The 20,412-nt window shown below is 39.4% G+C and overlaps 1 protein-coding gene across 2 annotated transcripts in view; it reads left to right on the top strand.

The window, feature by feature from the left end:
• Positions 1-2,690: 2,690 nt before the first annotated feature.
• The window catches only part of LOC124861164 (receptor-type tyrosine-protein phosphatase eta), a 57,599-nt gene continuing 39,877 nt past the window's right edge, over positions 2,691-20,412 (top strand). For both annotated transcript variants that reach the window (XM_047354696.1, XM_047354690.1), the window contains exon 1: positions 2,691-2,950. In XM_047354696.1, coding sequence (XP_047210652.1) covers positions 2,885-2,950 — 66 coding nt within the window. In that variant the 5' untranslated portion in view covers positions 2,691-2,884. The remainder of the gene's footprint in view (positions 2,951-20,412) is intronic.

Genomic DNA, 20,412 nt, shown 5'->3' with positions numbered 1-20,412 from the left:
CTGGTTCCTTTAGATTGCCCTTAGGTATAAGTGTGCGTGCATGCTTCTCTGTCTCGTTAGTCCCTGTGTGTCCCTGTGATGCACCGGTGACCCGTCCAGGTCAAACTCCACCTCGTGTCCACTAACCACCGGCGGATAAATAAGGATAAGCGGTATAGACGATGTTTAGGAAAAGCTGCTGTTTCAGCTAACGTTACTATTGATGAAGTAATAGAATAATGACAGCTAAATATAAGCCATAAAAACAGACAACAAACACAGACAAGTAACTCGTACTCGTCGTCTTCCGCTTTATCCGGGACCGGGTTGCGGGGGCAGCAGACTCAGCAGAGACGCCCAGATGTCCCTCTCCCCAGACACCTCCTCCAGCTCCTCCGGGGGGAGCCCAAGGCGTTCCCAGGCCAGCCGAGAGAGAAGACAAGTAATAATGCATTAAAATATGAGTCAATAAAACAACAGAAAAATATTGCCTCTCGTGCTGTTTTAAAGCCGATGAGCACAGAGGTGTTGAATGTTCAAACTTGAAAACATTGAGTTAGAGTCTAAACCTGTGTGTAAGGCGTTTGATAAGGAGCTGCCAACTGCAAAGTCTTGATCGTTGTATAAACAGGACAGAAATGCAGAAATGTAAGGATGTCTCTTAAAGGTTCCTTTGGTTCTCACTCACTGTCCATCACTGACCTCTGCACTGACGCCCTGTTTAAAATAACTGTACCATTGCTTGGAGATAAAAGCCACAGAGCGTCAAAGTGTAATTTGTCCTCAATGAACTGCTGATTCATAATTTTTCCTCTACTTTTACTCATCAGCTACATAAATTGCCAGACAACCAGCCAATAAACTAATAACTGAGGTTGCCATTGAAAAACAAGTTGGATAAGTTCGACAAACTGAAATATTGAGTGGACCTATATGTTCTTCCTGAAAAAAATATTCCATAATGAAAAATGTTATGACTTATTTTCTCAGGCTAACTCTTTAAATGCTCAATGACTTGAAGTAGGACGCAGTTCAATAAATGTTCATATCCAAATTCATAAATACAGAGAAAATCCTCTCATTTATTTCTCTACCTTTCTGCATTTATGTTTCCTAGTCATTTGTCTCATGGAACAGACAGGGAAAGGACAGTTACTGTTCACCTGCTGCCGAAAGAGAAGAAGTTGCTGCTGCTCTTCCTGGTTTTTGCATCTCTTCCCCACAATTTGCATGCCATTATTAACTAAAGCTGGTGATGGCATGCAATCTGTGGCCGGTACATCTCTAACTTGAGGTTTTATAACTTAAATATCTTTAGGTTTCTTTGGTTTAAAGATACTCCTGTGAAACTCAGATGCTTTCCAGATAGTATTGTGTGTTGTATAAAGGTTTGTACACCTCTAAATTCCTACTTTTAAATCAGTTTTGAAGATCTATCCCACAGTAGTGACTGACCTCCAACCACAAATAGCTCTCAATGAGTTTTGAAAGGTATTCAGCAAGCCTGAAGGAGAAAACTCATTTCATAAAAGCCAAGCAGGACTGTCTTATTGGATGTATTCACACCCCTTAAACCATTCCACCTTCTGGCACATTACAAACCCAAACTTCAATGTGCTTTATTGGGATTTTGTTTCATTGGACTAAAGGGCTGCATTGTGAATCAAAAGAAAAACGATGCATGGTTTTCTTTCGTATTCAGCACCCTTTACTCTGACACCCCCAAGTAAAGTCATCTGTGTTTGTGAGTAATTTAATATCAGCACAAATACAGCTGTTCTGTTAAGGTTCACACAGGACACAACAAGGGACATCCTGGAACGTGCAGGGCAAAGAAGAATGGACAGAAATTCTGCCTATAGATGTGCACGAGTGGTAGAGACATAACTCTGAATATCTGCAATTTTAATTGCAGCAATAGGGGGTTCTAAAAAGAGCTGACTAACAGGGCTGAATACATGTATGGCACACTTTTCAGATTTATGTAAACACTTTTAAAAAGATGCATAAATTATCCTTCAACATTATAAATATGTACCATTGTATGATGGTCCATCACATAAAATCCTAATTAACTACACTGGAACTTATGGCTTTAAAGTGACAAAATGTGCAAAAGTTCACGAGGGCTGAATATTTTTGCAAATACAAGACGTTGCTTAAACTTTTGCAAACTGAATTTGATGTTGCACTAGAAGAAGTAGAAGTGGAAGTGGTCAAGACATTAGTTCACTAGAGAAATGCATCTTCAACTCAGATTAAATGTTTTTTTTTTTTTTCCTTGGATTAGACAAACGCCTCTCTGGGAATCACATGAGGAGCCCCATGACACGTATTTGTCCCACTGCCTCAAGTCTGAAAAACCCACCAATCCTTTCCACGCACTCGTGTGCTCATGTGAACCCAAAGTGCAGCAGCAGTATCACCTGTCAAGAGCAGATCCGCCTGCAGCAGAAACAGCCTGAATCCATCTGCTCTGCAGATTGAAAGGACCCCAGGCCACATTCCTTCACTTAAAATTATGACGAGGATGCGGGGTGACTCGTTTCGGTTTCTTGAAACCTCTTCTTCAAACTTCTACAGAACAGAAAATTCCCCCTGAAGAAGCCTGGATAACGCCGATAAAAACTGCTGCTGGTGATGATGATGATGGGAGGAGTGGCAGCTTCATGACGCGCACAGCCGCCGCTCCTCCCCTCAGTCAACCAGCGAGGAGGAAAAACTTTCACTTCTCTAACTTTTTACTTTTCTGATGTAGCTGCTGTCTGTCCGAGAGAAGAGCAGACGAGGAGGGTTATCGTTTTCAAGCCAGGGAGAAGTTTGGACATGAAAACTTTCAGCTTATAAAAGAAAAAAGACACTTTAACCACTTTTTTAATTTTTTCTCAATAAAGAGTGCGGCATCATGAAGCCGCTGCTGCGCTTCAGCTTCTCTCTGAGGGCTGTCCTGGTCTTCAGCGCTCTCCTCTCGGTAAGAAAACTTTAAGTTAGCATTTTACCTACACTTAAACTAGATTGTGCTGTTTTTGAAAAAAGAAGCGAAAACAACGCTTGGTATTTTTTTAATAGTCAAGCCAGGATTAATCTTACAGGTGTGACTGCACCTGTTGCGCAGGTAGAGCTGCACTCAGCAGGTGACCAATAAGAACTATGGTCTTTAATTGGAAAATACCTTAATCCTGATGTCACTGCAGAGGAGGTCAGAATAAATATGAGCCTTTGTGCCCATATGTTGGAGAGTTTTAATAGGGATGCTTCTGCACTGGAAAAAGTACAGTAATTCAACCATCAAAATGCACAAAATCTCCAGACTTTGAGCGTTTAAACGGTCCTCACTTTAATGCAAAGCTGTTGATATTTAACAGTGGCGGTAGCCAGAGAGAAAATACACTAATCCAATTATATTAAATTATCTACAATTGTATATGAAAACATATAATTATGGTTGGAAACATTTACAGCAACAAAAATTCTGCTTTGTTCATAAGTATTGGTGGATGTCAACAGTATGTTTGCCGGTCACTAATAAAGTGTGTTTGGATTAGAAATATTCTGTCTGTTAGACAGTCATGAGGAAAACATGTTTTATGTGACACTGTAGATTTTATTTTTTGTTATGAACCCATGTGTGTCTTTAGAAAAGTGAACTAATCAGTTGACTTGCAGCTACAAACATGCTGCTCAAAAGTTGCATCTTTTAGGATCTAGTAGGTAAGTTACATAAGTTGCTTTAGAGTTTCACTTTGACTAATTAAGGCAAATAACTAATAAACCATAATAGATTCAGCATGCTTGATTATTTATTAGAAACTATAGGGGAAATTTGACAGATTTACAGGTACAATGATGAACAAAAGTTGCTAAAAAGGGTTTGTTTAGGTCACAATAGATAAAAGCTTGTAACTTTAGACTTTCAGCTGGGCTAAAATCGATGCAAATAACTGATAAATGTGAAGAAAATGAAAGTTCGTAGGCTACTTATGGTCATTAATGGAAAAAAATATACTGTAACATTATTGTTTCCTACATTTTAGTCAAAAATATGCCCAGATAGAAGTTTTGTTTTCAATCATCAATAAATGCCTGAACAATTTAGAGTAGCTTTTAAAACTGGAGATATTTAACAGTGTTGAACTATTTATGCTAATACTATTTCATTATAATTTGACATGTTTGCAGATTAAAAACTTTGCAAAGAAGTTCCTTTGTTCATAATCACTATTGGTGGAAGTTGAACAAAATGTTTTTTCCTGTAGGTTACTAATATACAGCTTGAATTGGAGAGACTTAAAAGTGGACAATTTCTTAAACCTTATGAAGAATATATTGCATTCAATCATAGCTTGATAAAGGTACATCTACTAGTTGTAAAACGTTTGCTTAGTTGAGACTATGAAAGGTGGAAATAGGTAGTTTTAGAGTCTTGGCAAGACTCAAACCGATGCTGTTAACCAATAAACCTGGTGAGATTTATTGAAGGTGGAAAATGTATCTGCAGTCATGTAGAAAAAGGACTATTACATAATTGTTTACCATATTTACAGATAAAAAACAGCTACTGTTTTGTTCCTACAGTTTCAGTTACAACAGCCGCACAATTGATTGCGCATGGGTAAGGTGCAAGATGCTCCACTACTCGATCCAGCCTTCACGGGTTCTATCCAGGTCATTGACCTTTGCTGCATGTCTTCCCCTCTCTCTCCACCCCATTCCCTGTTGGTCAACTCACAAAATAAATGCCACTGTTTTCACAAAATTAAAAATAAATAAGCAATGATCAGATAAATAACTTGAGGTTTTTATTGGCTTCAAACTGATTCAGGTCACTAATGCAGCTAGAGAGATTTAACGGGGGATAGCCTATTTATTAAAAGAAACTACAGAAATTATACTGTTCAGATATAATTTGAAATGTTTACACTTAAAAAAAATCAGCGCTGTTGGGATTTTGGTCATATGAACAATGCCAATTTTGATTGAATGTCACAGGGTCTATTCATTTGAATTTGTAAAGATAATACAAATTTTCATTAAGGTTTAACATGTTTACAGCTGTAAAATATATGCAGAAAAGTTTAAAATTAATGGAGAGAATTAATTCAAAAGACAATTAATACAGAAAATATACTAATCCAATTATACTACAGTCATGTGATAAAAGTAAGACAGTCTATGACAACCTGTGTTAATTTCTAACATATCCACCCTATGGATGTTTTTAATATCACTTTTAACAATACTGAAAATTCAAGTTATATAAATAGACAAAAAAAAACGTTATGTGTAATAAAAATGCTCATTTCTGTTTAGGAATAAATTAGAACATCCCCATATTTATTCCCATTTAGAGGCTAAAACCATACACAGTCATATAAAAAAATCATTACTCAGCAGCTTTGAGGAGGGTTTGTCTTGTTCAAACCTCAAACATTTAGTTTTGTGTGTTCCTGACTGTTGACGATAGAGTGCACACCAGATCAGAAGATCTGTCTGAAACCTAAGGCCTTGTTTACATGACAACGATCCATTAATAATGGGATTGTTTTTCTATTCCTGTTAATGCATCTATATGACGTTTTAATTACGATCTAATAGTCGTCGCACAACGGTATGTTCTCTGAAACTCAAAAACATGCGTAAAAACGTCTTGCTTAGAAAACGGGAGAAAATTTGGAGATCGATGGAGAACCGTTGTCAGATTCAAGAGTCAGCAAGTTCTACGCAATCTGCCATTGGTTTTGTTGATGTCTTTGTCTTCTGTGGGTTTTAAACTAGTCGGCAGTCGTTATGTTGAACGCGTGCATTAAATAAAATTTAATTAAACTGTGCATAAGCCAGGGCTTCCCCATACAGGAAGATTCTGTTTTTTCCTGTCTATACGAAAACGCAATCCGGGACGTTTTCAATCTGTTACACTCTTGAACTCATTTTTAAATCGCGCCAATGTCAGAAAAAACGTGCGCCTTTGTCTTGTAAACCAACAGTAGTTAATGAGGAAAACATGGTTAATATTTGCCGTTTACTTGTCGTTTACTAATGAAAGTTTTCTTTTCCAAAGAAAGTTGGAACCTTTCTCAATAAAGAACTGAATATTTAGTGGAGTGTCCTTATTTTTTTCATAACTGTATATAATTAAAAAAATACTCCAAAGAAAGCCAGATTAACAACAACATGAGCTTGGCTTGGCTCACTAATAAACTGCATTTGAACCTGGAGAGATTTAACAATTATGAACTATTTATTAGAAATTAGTAATAAAATCAAGATTTATCATAGGTAAATACATTTTTACAATATTAAATGGAGGTTCGTAAGTTAAATGGGTTATACAGTTTTAGCTAGAAGTTACTGGAGTTAACAATGTGGGACTAGTAATGAGAATTAACTGAGTAAATTTATAGTCACATTAAATTGTTTTTAGATGGAATTGTGCTCAGAAGTTGAATGAGATGTTTTTATTAAACTATAATGGTCAGATAATTAAGTTTACAATTGTATTTGGGCTCCAGTGGATGCAGGGGAAAAAATATAAAAAGTGTACTGATTCAACATAGTTTGACAAATTTAATGTCAATAAAATGGATACAATGTGTCTAAAACTTCCCTCTAAACACAAAACCTAGTCAAATAAGACAAATAATTGATAGCAAAGTCTCCAATTTTCATGCCGAACTGCATATCTGACCAGACTTGTCGAGTGAAATGATTTGAACAATTCCTACCTCTCAGGCAGGGAACTATCACAACAAAGAGACCGCGGCATCCCAGCAACCTCCCTGAGACCCACCTGTCCCTGTCCCACTGGTTTGTCTGGTAAGAGATGGAGGGAGGGGTGAAAGAGGTTGAGAATGGCATGTAAGGAGATGTGTGGCCAACGCAAAGGGGTCAGGAATGGAATGAGGTGCCGCTCAGATCACCTTTTCAGCCAAGTCTGGTTGGAAGCCAGTAGAATCTCCAAACCAATAACTGTGTCTTTAGTTTAAGAACAGCTCAGGAATTTGTTTTTACAGGGGGAGGGACTCCCTTTTGATCTTTGAGTTGAAGTTTAAAGGCGAACTTCAGCTAGAATGTGAAAGCTGATAGGAACATGGCAGTTTAGACCCGATTAGAAAACTTTTGCATCTTATTTCAAACTGGTTAATGAGCGCTAGGCTTGGGTCAGTTTTCTCCGGCAGTATGGAGGATAGAGCTCTGCAGTACAGCCTTTCCCCTACCTGCTGTTGCACTCTCTTTTTTCTCACTTAGAAGAAAGACATTCTGCTTTCTGGAAATATTTCTGGTCACATAAAGAGTGAACAGTCATGCTGTAGAAACTGAGGTAACCCCACTGGTCACTCTGAAAAAGCTATTACCAGCTTGTTATAGAGAGCAGAAGAGCAAAATTGAATAATACATTGGCTAATAAACACCTAAAAGGTACTACTAAATGTGGGGGTGTTTATTGAAGTCTGTGTATCAAAAATATAAATTACAATAAAAATGTCTTAGATAACTGAATTAATATATTTTTAGCAGTAGAAGGAGTAAATTTTGGTTTTCTGTTTTAAATAAAAGCAAGCAGATCTTGTGCAAATATCATGAAACTAGTGTTTTTCCTCAAGGGCGTTTTTAAAGTCTTCCGGACCCAGTCAGTTTATAGCAGTTCACCCAATAAACTACAACAATGTATGATCCTCTGATAAAGATAACTCTTGTTATGCAGGATTTGCAGTAACAAAAAATGCAGTTCTGTGCAAAGATGCAAGTTTTTAGTTTTGCACAATGGAGTGATCCACAGTGAAGTGACCCTGTAAACCTAATCCTATACTCTGTCCCCCCTTCATTCAACACCAGTGTTCATCAGCATGGAACGTCTCTTGATGTCAGCATAGGTAACTTGAACGAATGTGGAACTGACTCGCCTCAGACCCAGTTCACCATAAATAAATAATAAAACGGAACAAACATTTATAATAACAAAGAGGCAGTTTTTGTCACGATGTCGCTGATACATCATGCGATGAGATTAACGTTGAATTACGGGGGAAAAAAGGAAACTGACCAATAATTAACTATAAAATTTGACTTCTGTGTCCAGTTCATGCATGCCTGAAGGCAGAGATGCTGGGAAAGTTTTGCACCACAAACCTTCTACTTTTAGAGGTTTTTTGAGAGGAATGATGTTAGACGTGTGATGTTTACGTGCAGTTTCTAAGTACCTCAATGTTTCCTGGTTTGAAAGTTCCTCAAGTGATTCAAAGACTCTTAGATGAAGCACCTTCCGATGTCATGCACATTTAGACTTTTTTGGACATCATTTTTAAATGATGATGGCATCCAGCTCCCAATAGTTCTTCTTTTTTACCATTTTTAGGTACACAAATTCTTTCTTTTACTCTGACATGCAAAAATCCTGATACCTGTATCATCTTTGATGGGGAAGTGAAACTGCATGGTTCTTTTAGGTCAGTCAGCTTCTATGAAGACCAAAAACGCTGGGCAGCGATGTGCATCGTAGGCTTACGCATGCAAATGTAATCTTGACAGGAACACAGCTGGTTTTAATGGTTTTGAGATGGAAAGACATTTAGACTTTAACATAACTGTCTACTTTGCTCTTTAGCCAAAATGTTCACTTAATTCTTACTTGCATAACTCAAAATTGGAGGATTAGGTTTTATTAGTAGCAGCAAACAGGATTTTCTTGTTTTAACTAATGCTGCACTTTAAACGTCTCTGTTCCTTTGATAAAATCAGACATAAGGTCTTCAATATGAAGTGCTTGAAGTGTCTTCTTTAAGGAGTAACGGCAATTAGGTCATGCTGAAAAAGCAGAAATAAAACAAATATAATCTCTGGCAGTTCTTTGATACATTTCAATCCACCTTCTTGTGTTTAATAACATATTTCCATTTCCGAAAGCGTATCTCCTCTTTTGTCCAAACACTGGATGTCGATTGGATTTTTTAGCCAAACGGCTTCTCGCCTCTTACCTTTAAGCCCCATTTCATGTATTTTAGGCAGTAGGTAATGTTCCATCTATGTCTTTTCAGAACAACCTTGCTCAGGCGGTATATATGTTTATACCTCCCATCCTCACAGCTCATCTTAGATGATAGAAACATGTAGGAAAGAGGACAGAATATTTCCAAACTTGAACAATTATAAAATAAGCTGAATCAGAATTTATTCAGTTTATTGTAGAAATTCCTATTTGTAAACTCAGTTTCATATTAGATCAAATGCAAATTTGGATACAAATGCTTACAAAAGAGGTTGAATAGAAAAAAGGAAATATTTAGCTTCCTTCTTTGGAAATTCTTTTGCATACTGACATTTTCCACACAGGCCATTGTAGCATTTTCCACTTTCAAAAACAGCAAATGTTATCATACTCCTCATACAACCAAAATCTCTTTTATCAAATTATTAACTGAGAATGTTTTCCTCTGCAGTAGTGTTAATGTTAGTTGGTTCAATAAGAACAAATAAAATTAACTTGTAAAGAAAAAATGGATGCTGCTCATTTTGCCTTTTGCCATGTTGTAAATTTGCTGTTTTGGTCCTTTTCTCCTGCAACTTCTTGCCAAGAGGTTTTTCCTCCACATGATGCTTCAGTTCTTACCCACCTTCAAGTACCTGTGTATACTTATTTCATGAGTGTAAACAGCCCCAAATCAAGAGAAATGAGCTGGTACATGTTGGTTGAAGACGTGGCCCGAGATTGTTTGTTTACAGGTGTGTGTGAATTAGGAGGTCTGGATGAAATACAGGTCCTTCTCCAAATATTAGCATATTGTGATAAAGTTAATTATTTTCCATAATGTCATGATGGAAATTTAACAGTCATATATTTTATATTCATTGCACACTAACTGAAATATTTCAGGTCTTTTATTGTCTTAATATGGATGATTTTGGCATACAGCTCATGAAAACCCAAAATTCCTATCTCACAAAATTAGCATATTTCATCCGACCAATAAAAGAAAAGTGTTTTTAATACAAAAAACGTCAACCTTCAAATAATCATGTACAGTTATGCACTCAATAGTTGGTCGGGAATCCTTTGGCAGAAATGACTGCTTCAATGCGGCGTGGCATGGAGGCAATCACCCTGTGGCACTGCTGAGGTCTTATGGAGGCCCAGGATGCTTCAATAGCGGCCTTTAGCTCATCCAGAGTGTTGGGTGTTGAGTCTCTCAACGTTCTCTTCACAATATCCCACAGATTCTCTATGGGGTTCAGGTCAGGAGAGTTGGCAGGCCAATTGAGCACAGTGATACCATGGTCAGTAAACCATTTACCAGTGGTTTTGGCACTGTGAGCAGGTGCCAGGTTGAGCTGAAAAATGAAATCTTCATCTCTATAAAGCTTTTCAGCAGATGGAAGCATGAAGTGCTCCAAAATCTCCTGATAGCTAGCTGCATTGACCCTGCCCTTGATAAAACACAGTGGACCAACACCAGCAGCTGACACGGCACCCCAGACCATCACTGACTGTGGGTACTTGACACTGGACTTCTGGCATTTTGGCATTTCCTTCTCCCCAGTCTTCCTCCAGACTCTGGCACCTTGATTTCCGAATGACATGCAGAATTTGCTTTCATCCAAAAAAAGTACTTTGGACCGCTGAGCAACAGTCAGGTGCTGCTTCTCTGTAGCCCAGGTCTGGGGAATGCGGCACCTGTAGCCCATTTCCTGCACACGCCTGTGCATGGTGGCTCTGGATGTTTCTACTCCAGACTCAGTCCACTGCTTCCGCAGGTCCCCCAAGGTCTGGAATCGGCCCTTCTCCACAATCTTACTCAGGGTCCGGTCACCTCTTCTCGTTGTGCAGCGTTTTCTGCCACACTTTTTCCTTCCCACAGACTTCCCACTGAGGTGCCTTGATACAGCACTCTGGGAACAGCCTATTCGTTCAGAAATTTATTTCTGTGTCTTACCCTCTGGCTTGAGGGTGTCAATAGTGGCCTTCTGGACAGCAGTCAGGTCGACAGTCTTACCCATGATTGGGGTTTTGAGTGATGAACCAGGCTGGGAGTTTTAAAGGCCTCAGAAATCTTTTGCAGGTGTTTAGAGTTAACTCGTTGATTCAGATGATTAGGTTCATAGCTCGTTTAGCCCTTTTAATGATATGCTAATTTTGTGAGATAGGAATTTTGGGTTTTCATGAGCTGTATGCCACAATCATCCGTATTAAGACAATAAAAGACCTGAAATATTTCAGTTAGTGTGCAATGAATCTAAAATATATGAATGTTAAATTTTCATCATGACATTATGGAAAATAATTAACTTTAGCACAATATGCTAATATTTTGAGAAGGACCTGTAGTAAGGGCTGGGTAGGAACTGGGTGTACAAATTGACCTGAAATTGACACACTTTCGGTGTTTCAACCTTATGTTGTCAACAGTTGTGAACCACACACCTGCATATATGACCTGGTGGGTGGATCTGTCGGTCTGCCCTCTCTCACGGCAGAGCAAAAGGGGACAGTGGGTGATTTTCAAACCTTTGTGGAGGTTGATAAAATCAGTGTATAAGATCGGTTTTAGATTTAAGTAACGACCAATCACCCAAAATTAAGAAAATTGGGATTTTTAAAAGCGTCAAATGCATCCCTTTATTTTCATGACTATTTACATTGTAGAATCTCACCAAAAGGCAAGAAAACTGAATGAACACACATGAAAATATGTAGTAAACAAAAAGTGAAATATAAATATGTTCATATTTCAGATTCTTCAGAATAGCCACCCTTTGCTTTGATTTCTGCTTTGCTCTCTTGGCGTTCTCTCCCTGAGCTTCATGAAGTGGTCACTTGAAATAGTTTTCCAAAGAGTCTTGAAAGAACTTCCCAGAGGTTCATTGAGAGACAGCCAAAGGTCAATATGTCAGTCATTACAGCAAAGGGCAGCTACTTTAAGGAATCTAAAGTATAAAACATTAAAAGGTATTTTACAATTTTTTTGTTTGCTACATAATTCCATATGTGGTCATTCAGAGTTTTCAAGCCTTCAGTGAGAATCTATGAGAAAGGCATTCTGGACTTTGGTGTATTGTCCTTAAAACAAGTCAAAATGAGGCTCAGTATTGTGTGTGGCCTCCACATGCCTGTATGACCTCCCTACAACGCCTGGGAATGCTCCTGATGAGACGGCAGATGGTCTCCTCCCAGACCTGGACTAAAGCGTCCTCCAACTCCTGGACAGTCTGTGGTACAACGTGACGTTGGTGGATGGAGCGAGACATGATGTCCCAGATGTGCTCAATCGTATTCAGGTCTGGGGAACGGGCGAGCCAGTCCATAGCTTCAATGTCTTCATCTTGCTGGAACTGCAGACACACTCCAGCCACATGAGGTCTAGCATTGTCCAGGATTAGGAGGAACCCAGGTCCAACCGCAGCAGCACATGGTCTCACAAGGGGTCTGAGGACCTCATCTTGGTGCCTAATGGCAGTCAGGCTACCTCTGGCGAGCCGTGCGGCCCTCCAAAGAAATGCCAACCCACACCATTACTGACCCACTGACAAACCGCTCATGCTGAAGGATGTTGCAGGCAGCAGATCGCTCTCCACGGTGTCTCCAGACTCTGTCACGTCTGTCACATGTGGTCAGTGTGAACGTGCTTTCATCTGTGAAGAGCACAGGGCGCCAGTGGCGAATTTGCCAATCCTGGTGTTCTCTGGCAAATGCCAAGCGTCCTGCACGGTGTTGGGCTGTGACCACAACCCCCATTTGTGGACGTCGGGCCCTCATACCATCCTCATAGAGTCGGTTTCTAAACGTTTGTGCAGACACATGCACATTTGTGGCCTGCTGGTGATCATTTTGCAGGGCTCTGGCAGTGCTCCTCCTGTTCCTCCTTGCACAAAGGCGGAAGTAGCGGTCCTGCTGCTGGGTTGTTGCCCTCCTACGGCCTCCTCCACGTCTCCTGGTTTACTGGCCTGTCTCCTGGTAGCTCCTCCAGGTTCTGGACACTACGCTGACAGACACAGCAAACCTTCTTGCCACAGCTCGCATTGATGTGCCATCCTGGATGAGCTGCACTACCTGAGCCACTTGTGTGGGTTGTAGAGTCCGTCTCATGATACCACGAGTGTGAAAGCACCACCAACATTCAAAAGTGACCAAAACATCAGCCAGAAAGCTGTTACTGAGAAGTGGTCTGTGGTCCCCACCTGCAGAACCACTCCTTTATTGAGTGTTTTGCTAATCGCCAAAGATTTCCCCCTGTTGTCTTTTCCATTTGCACAACATGTGAAATTGATTGTCAATCAGTGTTGCTTCCTAAGTGGACAGTTTGATTTCACAGACGTTTGATTTACTTGGAGTTATAGTGTTGTTTAAGTGTTCCCTTTATTTTTTTGAGCAGTGTATACACACACACACACACACACACACACACACACACACACACGCACACACACGTATATCCCAAAAGTTTTAGAGATCATCAAGATGTTTTTTGGAAATGTGAGATCAGCCTTTTTTAATTTGTTGGTGTACGGTGTTTGTGAATACACTTGATTCGCTGGAGTCTCAAAGCCATAGAACTGACTTGTAGTACTTTTCTGACTGATAGATCTCAAAGAGATTTTGAGACCATTCAGCCTACTTTATGTTCTTTTTGTAATCTACAGGTTTACCAGTAAAGCACTGAAATAGATTTTAATTTTATATTTCCCACACAAGGAGAAATATAAAACTATGTGATCTGGAACCTTTAAGTTTCAAAGAATGCAATAAAACAGAAGAAAGGGAGCAAATACTTTCTCACAACACTGTACAGGTACAATATTTACATGTTGTTCTTTGTCTCTTCACATCGATCCATATTTAACTGCAACATTTTGCTATATAGTGTATATCCAACAAGCTGCGTGCAATGACTCCTCTTAAACCCCAACCATTAATGAGCAGGAAAAGTACAACACTTTGCATAAGTTTATCACACCATGGAGCTTTTCACTGTTCCCACTGATTGTGTCACTTTCTCTCTCATTTTTTTGCAGCTTGTAGAAATTAGAGGCTAGTGACATTTCTGTAAGCATATCAAAGCAAAGGAATGTGAGATTTTCTACTACTAAAAGAATTAGCAATGTATGAGGAACAAATTGAATGCAACTGCAATCATTTTGTGCAATTCCCCAAAACAGTAATAATGTGGAATGACGTGCATTTGACTCAATGGCGTCTGATCCACTACTCTTTCTAAATGCGTTCCTCTTACTATTATTTAAATGGAGAGGCACACGTCAGTAGGTCTTGCTTTGTTGCATACGAGTGCATAAGTCAAAAATAAGACCTCCTTTGTGGGATATCCCACCCACTCTCAGCCCCCTCTCATCTCTTTCACGATGGCTAAGTTTCAGATTACCATCCCTTAAACATGCTGCTTTTTGACCAGGAATGTAACTGAAAGCCGTACATGTACAGTGCAAGATGAATTACAAAGAGTCACAGTTATCCAGTTCATGTAAATGAGACGCAGGCTTCTGTGAAAGACCTCATTGTCAGGAGATAGTTATCAGTTTATCAGTGGCCTTTGGACCAGTTAATCAGAAATGGCAAAAAGGGTGATATAAGATTTTTTTTCCCTCTCATGTAAAATGTTTTTCCATAATTTGGTCATACATTCACACCAGATTCAAGAAGTGTAAGATATAAGTGTAAATACAGTAAATAAAAGGGGAATAATTGTTTTCTATTTCCTTTTCCTTTTTCATAATGCACATCACCAGATGTTCATACCGCTTACCTGATGTGTGATCAGCACAGCAAGTTGTGCTTTCTTTAAAATCATTTCATCCCCAAAAATGAACTAATCAGCATGAGTTAGGGGTATTCAAATACAAATCTTAAATGGCCACAAAGAAATGTTATTAGACACACACCATAATAGTCATATTCAAAATGACTCAAGCATCTCAGGAATTAAAAACAAATAACATACAGTACAGACCAAAAGTTTGGACACACCTTCTCATTCAAAGAGTTTTCTTTATTTTCATGACTATGAATATTGTATCTTCACACTGAAGGCATCAAAACTATGAATTAACACATGTGGAATTATATACTGAACAAAAACGTGTGAAACAACTGAAAATATGTCTTATATTCTAGGTTCTTCAAAGTAGCCACCTTTTGCTTTGATTACTGCTCCGCACACTCTTGTTATTCTGTTGAGGAGCTTCAAGAGGTAGTCACCTGAAATGGTTTTCACTTCACAGGTGTGCCCTGTCAGGTTTAATAAGTGGGATTTCAAGCCTTATAAATGGGGTTGGGACCATCAGTTGTGTTGTGCAGGAGGTGGATACGATACACAGTTGATGGTCCTACTGAATAGACTGTTAGAATTTGTATTATGGCATGAAAAAAGCAGCTAAGTAAAGAAAAACGAGTGGCCATCATTACTTTAAGAAATGAAGGTCAGTCAGTCCGAACAATTGGGAAAACTTTGAAAGTGTCCCCAAGTGCAGTCGCAAAAACTATCAAGTGCTACAAATAAACTGGCTCACATGAGGACCACCCCAGGAAAGGAAGACCAAGAGTCACCTCTGCTGCAGACGATAAGTTCATCCGAGTCACCAGCCTCAGAAATCGCAGATTAACAGCAGCTCCGATTAGAGAACAGGTCAATGCCACACAGAGTTCTAGCAGCAAACACATCTCTAGAACAACTGTTAAGAGGAGACTGTGTGAATCAGGCCTTCATGGTAAAATAGCTGCTAGGAAACCACTGCTGAGGACAGGCAACAAGCAGAAGAGACTTGTTTGGGCTAAAGAACACAAGGAATGGACATTTGACCAGTGAAATCTGTGCTTTGGTCTGATGAGTCCAAGTTTGAGATCTTTGGTTCCAACCACCGTGTCTTTGTGTGGTGCAGAAGAGGTGAACGGATGGACTCTACAGGCCTGGTTCCCACCATGAAGCATGGAGGAGGAGGTGTGATGGTCTGGGGGTGCTTTGCTGGTGACACTGTTGGGGATTTATTCAAAATTGAAGTCATACTGAACCAGCATGGCTACTACAGCATCTTGCAGCGGCATGCTATTCCATCCTGTTTGCGTTTAGTTGGACCATCATTTATTTTTCAACAGGACAATGACCCCAAACACACCTCCAAGCTGTGTAAGGGCTATTTGACCAAGAAGGAGAGTGATGGGGTGCTGCGCCAGATGACCTGGCCTCCACAGTCACGGGACCTGAACCCGATCGAGATGGTTTGGGGTGAGCTGGACCACAGAGTGAAGGCAAAAGGGCCAACAAGTGCCAAGCATCTCTGCTTCAAGACTGTTGGAAAACCATTTCAGGTGACCACCTCTTGAAGGTCATCAACAGAATGCCAAGAGTGTGCGGAGCAGTAATCAAAGCAAAAGGTGGCTACTTTGAAGAACCTAGAATATAAGACATATTTTCAGTTGTTTCACACTTTTTTGTTCAGTATATAATTCCACATGTGTTAATTCATAGTTTTGATGCCTTCAGTGTAAAGCTACAATATTCATAGTCATGAAAATAAAGAAAACTCTTTGAATGAGAAGGTGTGTCCAAACTTTTGGTCTGTACTGTACGTGTTTGAATAAGTCCCTTTCAGCTTAACACAAAGACTCAACCTCTCCTTTAGAAACAAAACATATTAGCACTTTAACAATTCATTCGTTTCACAAACGGGGGCTTCAGTAGCTGGTCAATGGATTGAAGTAATAGTGACCAATCAAAGCGCTTTGATTGCCACATTCACCTAATCTCACTCACTGATCATTCATACACCGATAAGCAGATCTGTAGGCAACTTGAGGTTATGTGTCTTGCCCAGGGGCACATTGACATGTAACAAGGGGAAGGTGGGATCAAACCCTCAACCATCCCACTGCAAGATGACTACTCTACCTACTTAGCCACTGGTCACCAGCTTGGTCACAGCTGGGTAGACCAGTAGATTGCATCCTATTCCTCAACCAGCATTCGTCTCAAGTTAAGCAATGGGGTTGAGGAGGTCAGGACTGCATGCAGTTGACATCCTGGAGGGGTTTACTCCCTAAAAGTAGAGATATGGGATTGAGATGCCTGCACATTCTCATGTTGATACTTCTCTGCATTGTGATTACCTCCAATGACGACAAGCCTTGTTTTTCTAGTGAGGGAGATGCTGTGCCGCATCATCACTTCCTCCACCAAAAGCTGTTGGACATTGGCAACAAGAATTTGGCAAATATTTTATTGGCATAATCCACGTATGTTCTGATGACTGTGGCTCAGTGAGAAGAGTGGTTGTCATGCTTCCTCCTGCCACACGTTGATGTGCCCCTGGGCAATGCACTTAACCTGAAATCGCCCACCAATCTGCGTATCAATGTATGAATGTGTGGGTGTCAGTGAGCGTCTAAATTTACATCTGTGGCACCATTTAAGGGTGGATAAGGAGACTTTCCAGTGCTATGGCATTCATTGCCAATAAGTATTGTTACCACAAATAAATATTCTACCAAACATTTATTTACTGTTTTGCTAAATATGACTGTTTGTTTTTTGAATTGAATTACAGAAATAAATTTACTTTTTGAAGATTTTCTCATTTATTGAGATGCAGTATGAACAGGTACCATGAGTGTTATTTCCTTCACCTATTAAAATGTTGTGCCTCATTAGTGTACATTTTATGACAAATGCAACCAGGGACAAAGGAATGAACACAATTTGATTTATTTATCAGCTTTTTCTTCACAATAACTGGACTGGTCGAAAGAGTTCAAATTAGTTTGATAACTTTGAAGTTTGTTGTCTCTGTTCCAGAAAACATTGCAGCTCCACTTTAAATAAATTCTCCCTTTTGGCACCATGGTGATGTCTTTTTTAGCTTTAAGATCTTAGATATGTTAGGAAATGTCTTAGCAGTTGACTTCTTTAAAAAGTGTAATGAAATAAAACCTCTGTTTTCATTAGCAAGATTTAACATTCTATGTAGCTGTTGAGAGAAAACAAGTTTAAACCTTCTGTAAAAATGAAATGAGAGTCCTATTCAAGCAGTTGAGAAAAGATGGTTTGCTTAAGCTGTGAAGAAAGTGAAGGTAAAAATAAGACACAGTACGAGCTTAAGGTCTAATTTTAAACTGAGAATAGTTTATTGATACATTGACTGTCGAACTTGCATCATTTAGGACTTTATTTACATGAGTCAGAACAGCAGAAAGAAGCTAGTTACCAATACCAAACTCTTCAGCGTTGTCTTTCTCTTCAGTCACATTTATATTACTCCCTCCGCTTTCACACTTCTCACCACACTTCAGCACACTGAAGTGTGGTGAGGTGTGGCTTTGTGCTTATTTGAGCCCTATTTCCACCAGCATCATGCGGAAGCTCTGATGGCAAGCACAGTGTACAGTGATGGGTATCTGCAGCTAGCAGCTGTCCAGCTCTGCAGCGCAGCAAGAGAGAGAGGCAGTCAATACCAGGTCACTCATTTTCATAGACTCCGATGTGGCGTCTGATAGCAGCTGCTGGACAGCGGAGTAAGAGGCTGATACCTGGAGACAAATGCGCTCATAGCCAGAGCTATCTTGCTCAGGACATTTTTGGAGGCAGTCGGGATATTTTTATACCCAGCTCATTTTCATGAATCATGTGTCTGTATTTGTTCAACTAAAGAAACTTCAGATAGCAGCTTCTGTTGAATTTTGTTTGGCCATTTTTTCTTACGCCTTGTGTTTAAATGCTTTCGAATACTAAGCAGGGAATGCAAAACACCAAATGCATAAGTTAAAAGTGGATGAAAAATGAAACCACTCCTACACTTGATGCAGTAAAAGTCAAAAGTAACTAAACTTATTCTAGCTATCTTTTAAAAAGACATGCTATGTTATTGCATTTTTAGCAATGAATGTTGATTTATTTTTTTAAGGAACCCCAATAATTTTTGACCTTGCATTTTCTCTTTCACATGGTTGTATTACTCATAAAATAAACTTAAGTAGGTAAATAAAAAATCTGCAGAATGTGCAAATTTTGTACCCTATTACTCGATCAATTGTCAGAATAATCAATAGAATACCCGATTACTAAAATAACCGTTAGCTGCAGCCCAAGAAAGAAGGTAAAGATTATTGTGCATTTTTGTATTTTACAAGGCATTCTTTTTCCATCAGCTTAATTTCGTCATATCACGCAATGTGTTGCGACACCTTGTCTGTAGGGATGGGTACCGAATTCTGTACTTTTATAGGGACCGACTGAAATCCGTCAATACTACAAAGTACCAATTCACGTAAAATCAAACGGTAGCATGTTTCAGTACCTAAACGCATCATTGTGACACTGAGGGAGTGGAAGAGTGGACGATTTCCCACGCCGGACACGTACACAGCATTGCAGGCTCTAGAAGCGTAATGATGTCAGTAGCCGCTGGTACCATCAACAAAGCAAGCATGGTTGATAGAAAGCGTTCGAAAGTATGGCTCCACTTTTCAAAATTCGGTTCAGATTACGATTGCTGCAATATTTGTAATGCAATTCGCAAGGCCAGCAGTGGGAATACTTCTAATCTGAGGAAGCACCTGCAGCATTTCCCCGATGACTATTCATGCCCTGCCTCTGACACGCAGCAAAAGTCCAGTCACCACCGAATGAAAGGTTCTGACCTGGCTTGGCTGTCGGAGGTGAAATTATCCTGCTGGATCTATAAGACTGAGCTTGGTAAATACATACATGATAGATAGAGAAAAGAAAGAAACAAACAAAGAAAAAGAGACAGAAGGAGAAATAAGAAAATGAAGAGACAGTTAAAGATAAAGCAAAAAGATATATACATAATACATAAATACAGTAGGTAGAAGATAAAGACATTTAGAGTAAAGAGTTTTTTTTTCAGTAAGAATGTTCTGTCGAATATGTAGACAGCTCAAACAGGCTGCAGTCAGAGGAAACCATGGACCCAGCCATTTCTTCTGAGTGTGTGTGTGTTTATATACACTGACCTGGTTAAGCACAAGATTTTTGTCCAGGCTGAAGAAACTATTTTCGTCATCCTCAGATCAACGGCTACAACTCCTGCATTCAGCAACGACTCGTCGTCTGCAACCAGCAACATGGCTGGGTTTTAATTTGCACATTACACTGCGTAGTCAGTTAAAGGTTTTAATAATGAAGAAATGTTTGAAACAACTGAGATGTTACAATACAAACAGCTGGATGTTGTTTTGATGTATTCATCAAAATTTATATATTGAGAAATTAATATGTTAAATTGAAAATCTTTGAGATTTTATTATTAAACGAATTAAAATTGTTTACCACATAAACACCTGCAAAAGTACCAAAAACTGGTACCGTTGAGTACTTGTATATATTCCCAGGTACCGAGTATCTGTTCCGTATCGTTTCAAATGTGAAGGGTACCCTTCCTTACTTGCCTGTAATGGACCATGGTTAGACACAGTCTTCA

Source organism: Girardinichthys multiradiatus, chromosome 2, assembly GCF_021462225.1.
Source record: "Girardinichthys multiradiatus isolate DD_20200921_A chromosome 2, DD_fGirMul_XY1, whole genome shotgun sequence".
Lineage (NCBI taxonomy): Eukaryota > Metazoa > Chordata > Actinopteri > Cyprinodontiformes > Goodeidae > Girardinichthys > Girardinichthys multiradiatus.
This window is presented reverse-complemented; position numbering and strand designations above follow the sequence as displayed.